Here is a 7,390-nt window from a genome sequence, read left to right on the forward strand (position 1 = left end):
AGGGGGGAGGGCGGAAAAGAGGTGTTTACTCTCTCAGTGCGCAGGCGCCGGGACGATTCCTCTGGTTCTTAAAGTGATAGGAAACACTGACCTACTTTGGAGATTGTTGTACCAGTTTGGCTCATCGGAGCTGCCTGGCCCACGTTTCGTTCTGTGAGGACACCATGCCAAGGAGCTCAGCTCACCCCTCTGTCCTGACTCATTTTCTTCTACTCCCTCTTCGGAGTTAACCCCGTTTTAAATTGGGCAGGCAACTATTTATTGAGTTTGCCTCATCCTGGGCTGTAGGGCCTTTATGACCTCATAATATGGTTAAAACAAGCTGTTACGTTTCTGCTTGACATACCCCTTCGTTTGTTTTGCTATGGAATCCACCAGACTACGTATGGAGAAGCAAGACTGCATAAACAAAAGTCTAATAAAGGTAGAAGACAGTGGAAGGCAAGTTTGTTATGGCGATGAGAAAGAGTGAGCAGTGTGTGTGTAAAGGGTCATGGTCCGTTTAGCCTTAGCATCAACATTTCCTAGGAAACCCTGCCTCTAAGGGCTTGGCTCCTCCGGTGTTTCTCAGAGTTTCCTGTAGTCCTCTCAGAGTACCCTTGACATTTCTGTTCCTTAAGAGAGCGACATGTCCTGTTTGGGAACAAACTTCTCATTTTCAATATCAAGAAAATACTGTTTTATACTTCATAGTAGCCCGACTTGTAGCTCCAGGGACATTGGGGGGGGGGGCGCGGAGGATGCACATTATAGTCAAGAATTTCCGGGGTTGGGAATTTAGCTAGGTGGTAGAGCGCTTAGGCCCTGGGTTCGGTCCCCAGCTCCGAAAAAAAAAGAAAAAGAAAAAAAAAAAAGTTCCACACCAGGTTTATGCAGTGTTGGATATCCAACCCAGGGCCTTATACATGTTATACAAGCACTCCAGGGATTTTGTGTTTTTATTTAATGTGGGTACACGTGCCATGGCCCATGTGGCAGTCAGAGGACAAATTGTGGAAGTCGGTTCTCTTCTTATCTTTTGTGGACGCTGGGGATCAAACTCAGGTTGTCAGGTTCAAAGCACCTTTATTGCCAGACCCATCCAAGACTTGTGTGTGTGTGTGTGTGTGTGTGGAGACATTTGTTGTGGGAGACAGCCGAAGAGGCAGTTGTGAGCCACTGAATGTGTTTTGTTGGTTCTTTGGGAGAGAGCAGTATCTTCTCTCTTCCAAGCAGGAACTCTGACCAGTTCTCTCCCGTCCTGGATTATTAAGTTGGGGGTTAGAGGAAACAATGCATTCTTTCCTCCTTCCCTCTCTGCCTCTGCTGTCACAGTGCTTGATTTATTGGAATGTCTCCGTATGTCCGCCTATTTCCTTTTGTTATGTATGTTTGTTTCTTCCTTTTCTCCGTTAAGTAGCCCCGGGTACTGTGAAAATCATGTCGGGCACCATTCATTGCCAGCTGAAAAGCATTTATTTTTCCTTCAGTGCGGTAATCAAACCCAAGGCCTCATGCATACTAGGTGAGCACTCTACTCCATTAGCTTCATTCCCAAACCTGAAAGGTGGGAAGTCTTGTTTGTTTTTGAGACAGGGTTTCTCTGTGTAGCCCTGGCTGTCCTAGAATTCAGAGATCCACCTGCCTCTGCATCCCAAGTGCTAGGATTAAAAGCGTGTGTCACCATCATCCAACTTTTACGGTGTGATTCTGACTACTCACCTGGCCCACATTTTCATACCACCCTATGCTTACCCCTGCCCTCCTACTCTGTCACCTACCAGAGGCACCAGTGGGGGCTGGAGAAATGACTTTGCAGCTAAGAGCACTGATGCAGTTTGAGACCTGGGTTTGATTCACAGCACTCACATGGTGGTTCACTGTCATCTGTACCTCTGGTTCTTAGTGGCAGTGTCTGATGCCCTCTTCTAGCCTTCCTGGGTGTACAACATGTTGGGGGTTGGTGTGGTGCTGCTTTGTATTCAAATGCTAAATACCAGCTCCCAAGATCTGGTTGCCCCCAACAAGCAGATCCTCACTTACACCAGGTAATGCTACTGGCTCCCTGATTTAAAGCTATTGGTTAAATAAAAGTGGCTACAGCCAATGACTGAGGAGAATAGAGGCGGTCAGGGTTTCAGTTACTGGGCTAGGGGTCTCAGGTAGGGACCCAGAGGAGAAAGGGGTTGAGGAGGAGTAGTGGGGGGAAGGAGGGAGGAGACAATGGATAGTGAGCACATGGTCAATTCAAGTCCTCAAGCTTGAGACCTAAGCACTTCCAAATGAGCCATCTCCCAGGTCCTATTTGTTTTTGAGACAGGGCCTCACTCTGTAGGTCTGGCTGTTCTGGAACTCAACATATAGTTGAGGCTGCCCTGAAATGTGTGATTCCTTAGTCTCTGCCTCTCAAGTGTGAGGGTTCTAAGTATGTGTACTACAGCAAGCCACACAAGTCTTAACTCCAAGGCCACCCTAGACAGAGGTTTATTTGGGTCTGAGTCTAGTCGAACTTTGTGCTACAAACTTCCTAGATAGCCTTGAGCTAGCCCACATCGTCAGCAGAAGAAAGAAGCCTGGACATGATGGCTTTCCAGCAATTGGGGAAGCAGATGTCAGAGCTCTGAGCTCTGGGTCAGCCTGGGCTATATAATGAGACTGATTCTGATAGCCTGTTCCCTCATAATCAGCATGGCTCTCACCTCCTGTTTCCCCAGTAACTCAAGAACTGGCTATGTCACAAATGCTTCTCCTTAAGAGTCAAAATACCAGGGCAGGTGAGTTGGCTCAGGGCATAAAGGTGCCTGTGTTCACGTGGTAGGACAGAAATGACACCTGGCAAGTTATCCTCTGACCTGCACACATGACATCGTGTGTGTGTGTGCGTGTGTGCGTGTGTGTGTGTACAAAAAAGCCTTTTTTTTTTTTTCGGAGCTGGGAACTGAACCCTGGGCCTTGCGCTTGCTAGGCAAGTGCTCTACCACTGAGCTAAATCCCCAACCCTCAAAAAAGCCTTCTTAAGGTGCAAAATACCTTACAAGAAGGCAGAAGTATCAGAACTTTGCTGAGGCCCTTTTAGGGGAAGCTGCTTTCTCCAGGTCAAAAGTATAGACTTGGGGGCCGGAGAGATGGCTCAACAGTTAAGAGCACTGACTGCTGTTCCAGAGGTCCTGAGTTCAATTCCCAACAACCACATGGTGGCTCAAAACCATCTGTAATGGGATCCGATGCCGTCTTCTGGTGTGTCAGAAGATAGTTACAGTGTACTCATATAAATAAACCTTAAAAAGAATAGACTCTAAGTAAGTTCTGTCTGTGGCCTTGGGTGGAACATTTCATCCCACCCACCTCAAGAACCAGAATATTACATATGGTTGTCTCCTCCCTCGTGGATGAATCCAGCTGGAAGCTCATAACTTCTCTATATCTTCTGATACCAGCCCGTCATGAGCATGCTTGCCCTGGTACTCATGGCTTTTCTCTAGGTCTCTCTGAAACCTTACCCTTCCAGGCAGCTCCTTGCCAGCCAACCTCCCCTGGAGCCTGCCAGCTTTGTTGGACCTTAACTCAAAAAGACATGTCTTCGCTTTTCTTCTCCACCAACCTCTCTCCCAGGAGCTACAGAGATTTACAGCTTGCCTGCCCCGGTCTCTTGCTGGCTTTTTTTTTTTTTTTGTTGTTGTTGTTCTAATTAAATTCTAATAAAATGATCCTTGAGTTTAAAATTAAGAATTAAAAGCGGTGGGGAATCTAATTGGGCCTGACAACATTTGGCCAGGACCACTCCTGAGGAAAACTGATTCACCTAAAGACAATTAAAAAAAAAAAAAAAATGGAGGAAGCTGGGCATGGTGATGGCTTTAATCCCAGCGCTTGGGAGGCAGAGGTAAATACAGAGCTAGTTCCTGGACAGCCAGGGCTACACAGAGAAACCCTGTCTCTAAAAACAGAAACAACGGGTTGGGGATTTAGCTCAGTGGTAGAGCGCTTGCCTAGCAAGCGCAAGGCCCTGGGTTCAGTCCCCAGCTCCGTAAGAAAAAGAAAAAAAAAAAAAAAAAAAAAAGAACAAAACAGAAACAACAAAGATGAAATGGGAGGAATAGTTATCTTCTGTCCTTGTAGGAACTTGCATACCGGTATCTGCTAGGCCTGCCAGCTCTTCTGAGTTTTAACTCAAAAAGTATAACTTTGCCATTTCCTCCTTCCTCCTCTCACTTGAATGCCAGCCAAAACTCTCAGCATGGTTGCCTTTACACTCCGAGCTTTGTTTTTTGAAAAGACTCCTCCCCTGCCTTCTACAGGTCGTTGCTGACCCTATCTCAAACCTTTCCTCCTCTTCTCCAAGCTGCCAGGATTTACAGCTTGCCTGCCCTGTTGTTTTTCTTCCAGATACTAATAAAATAGTAAAACAGTCCTTCCAAACTTCCTTCAAAGTCTGTCCCTAAGGCTCTTAGAACTTACAGACTGAAACCCCACTTCCCCGTAACAATTCCAGAAGCCAGCAACAACATCAAAAGGCGAAAAATCTAGGGGGTACACCCGATACTAGGTTCTTGACCTAAGATCTGAGGATGAACTTCAGAGACCCAAAATTTGTGAGAGTGAGCTGGAGGGTACAGCTTGGTGACACAGTGCTTGTGCAATACACACCAGGCCGTGGGTTTCACACCCAGCAATCTCTTAACAAAACGTGAGACAAAACAACAAACATTAGCCCTGCCCCATCCCCCCTTCTCACCCACTGTGGATAGTGGGCCCACAGTTTTGATCAGATCTTCCATTCGAAACAGAAGAACAGAGTTCTCAGACGAGATATGCAGGAAACAGACAACAGACGCACTCTGGAGGTTAGACACTTTCTGTGCTGTTGGGGATTGAAGCCAGGCCTTCAAAGTGCTGTTTATTGTACTCCTACAAGGGAGCTTTGCCTCCTCGAAACCAACCTCTTCATTGACCTTGTCAGTGTGTTTAGGAAGGGAGAGGGCCTGACTTCCTCCTCTGGATGAGTCAGCACATAATGGAGTTCCAGAAAAAGGATGGGAGGAACCTGCCATTCACCACTCCCAGTGGACAAGCACTCAGGAAATCTGTCCTTGCCTCAGGTGGCCTGCACTGAGTCAGTGACCGCATGATCACTTACATAATGGCAGCACCCGTTTGCATCAGGTGGGAGAAAGTCTTTTTAATCGAACTCGACTTGTGAATTGGTGACATGGGGCACATGTGGAGATCAGAGGGCCAAAGGGATAGAAGTCAGGTCATCGGGCTTGGAGGGAAGACTCTCCTTCCACCATGTGGATCCCAGGGCTAGAACTCAAGTCATCAGGCTTGATGGCAAATATCTCCACCTGCTGAGCCAGCTCTTTTTAATAATGCCCAACCATGCTGCACTAAAGGCGGGGAGGGAGGGAGGAAGGACTTCTCAAGAGGCAGCGTTCTCAGCGTTCTGTGAGTCTGACACTCTTGATTCAGAATTTAATAATGTTTGCCAAAGCTGGGCCTGGTGGAACAAACCTGTAATTCCAGCATTTGTAAGGCACAGGTAGGAGGGTCAGGAGTTCAAGGTCACCCTCGGTTACAAAGGGAGATGGAGCCTGGCTATGTGAGTTCCCGTCTCAAACATTAAAGAAAAAAAAGGGAGGTGGTTACCAAAAAGGATAGCTTGCCTCTGTGAAAACTCGGATTGAGCTGATGAAGGGTATGGATAGGCACTCATGGAGTGAGAGGATATGTGTTTCTGTAAGCATACGTGTGGCCACAGAAAAGGAATCTGAAAAGCTCCTCCACATATACCGCGCCCTAACCCTACTGTCTTTCCAGTGGGATTGACAGCCTTTTCGTGTGTGTGTGTGTGTGTGTGTGTGTGTGTGTGTGTGTGTGTGTGTGTGTGTGTAGCCCATCCACAGCAGCTAGTTCCTTATGACGGCGGTGCAGGGTGCTATAAAACATTGAAACAGGGCTGGAGAAATGGCTCGGTGGTTAAGAGCACTGACTGCTCTTCCAGACATCCTGAGTTCAATTCCCAGCAACCACATGGTGGCTCACAACCATCTGTAATGGGATCTGATGCCCTCTTCTGGTATGTCTGAAGACAGCGACAGTGTATTCATATATATTGGTATTCTGTCTAAGTTCCATCCCAATAGCCAGGTTTGTTCTGCCCTGGCAACAGCTAGCTGTGCCTGACACTATATAAGGGGCTGCTTGCCCCCTCCTGATTCTCTCTTGCTCTCTCTTGCTCTTCCTCTCTCTTCTCTGCTTTCTTGCCCTCTCCCCTTGGTCCCTTCTCTCCCCATCCCCCACTTCCCACCACGTGCTCATGGCTGGCCTTTACTTATCCCCCCTTCTACTCTTCTCTCATTAAACCTCTCCACGTGGAGAACCGTGTTGGTTTGGTGTGTTCTGTCTGGATGCGGGCCGAGACTTCTACCCCAACATTGGTGTCTACATAAATAATAAATCTTTTTTTAAAAAAAAAAAAGTTCAAGCCCATGCCCAGCTACAGCATGAGTTTGAGGCCAGCCTGACCACATGACACCCTGCCTCAAAAACCAATGCCCCAAGAAAGGAGGAAGAGAAAGTATGTCATTTGGATGTAAAGAAAGGGAGAATGAAAAAAATAGCGTACATTTCCTCTTATATGCAGAATCTAGAGTTTCGCACAAACGCACACACACATGCACACGCACCCCAAAACAAAAGGGAGATCACTGGGATAGAAAGGGAAGACCAGCAAGGTAGGCGAGGGAAGGTAGTTGAGCGGGTGTGTATGAGAGGCCACAGTGACGTATGCTTGTGGGAGAGGATGGCTCAGTTGGTAAAGTACTTGTCGGGGACCTCCTGAAGTTGACCTCCAGCACCCAAAAGCTGGGTTAGAGACCAAATGTCGTAATCCCAGCACTGAGCAGGTGTAGACAGGTGGATTCCTGGGAGCCAGTCTAACTTAATGGGTGAGCTGAACTTTCAGTGAGAGATCCTGCCTCAAAAAAATAGGCTGGAAGAAGACACTCCAACATTGACCTCTGGCCTCCATAGGCACCTACGACCCACACAGAAAACACATACAAACAGGCACACACAAGGAAGAAAGAAAATACCACAGGAAACCCTATGACTTTGTATGCTAACAACAACAAATTCTCAGAAAAAAAATATTGAAGGTCCTCCTTGGTTAGGAAACATTTCCTCAAAAGGAGATCGAGAGAGAACACAGAACAAAGGGTCAGACACCAGTGAAGCTAAAATCTGAAAATATGTAAATGCATATACGCGTTATGTAACATGCACAGATATTCATGTGTGTATTTGCTTCAGTGCTCAGGATTTACGGTGAAATGGGATGGCAAGTTTTTCACTTTCCTGAAATGGAATAAAATAACGTTTATGTCAAAATGAGGTGGGTGGGGGGAGACAG

At 47.0% G+C, this 7,390-nt stretch overlaps 1 protein-coding gene across 5 annotated transcripts in view; it reads right to left on the bottom strand.

The window, feature by feature from the left end:
* The window catches only part of Oga (O-GlcNAcase), a 42,286-nt gene extending 35,221 nt beyond the window's left edge, over positions 1–7,065 (bottom strand). For 4 of the 5 annotated variants that reach the window (XR_010056626.1, XM_017588708.3, XM_063271696.1 and 1 more), the window contains exon 1: positions 92–7,065. Coding sequence is in view for 3 of the 5 variants with exons in the window: in XM_017588708.3 (XP_017444197.1) it covers positions 92–125 (34 nt within the window). In the remaining 2 variants the exon portion in view is untranslated. The remainder of the gene's footprint in view (positions 1–91) is intronic. The other variant, XM_063271765.1, reaches the window with a different exon arrangement.
* Between the last annotated feature and the right edge of the window lie 325 nt (positions 7,066–7,390).

This window comes from Rattus norvegicus, chromosome 1 (genome assembly GCF_036323735.1).
Source record: "Rattus norvegicus strain BN/NHsdMcwi chromosome 1, GRCr8, whole genome shotgun sequence".
Lineage (NCBI taxonomy): Eukaryota > Metazoa > Chordata > Mammalia > Rodentia > Muridae > Rattus > Rattus norvegicus.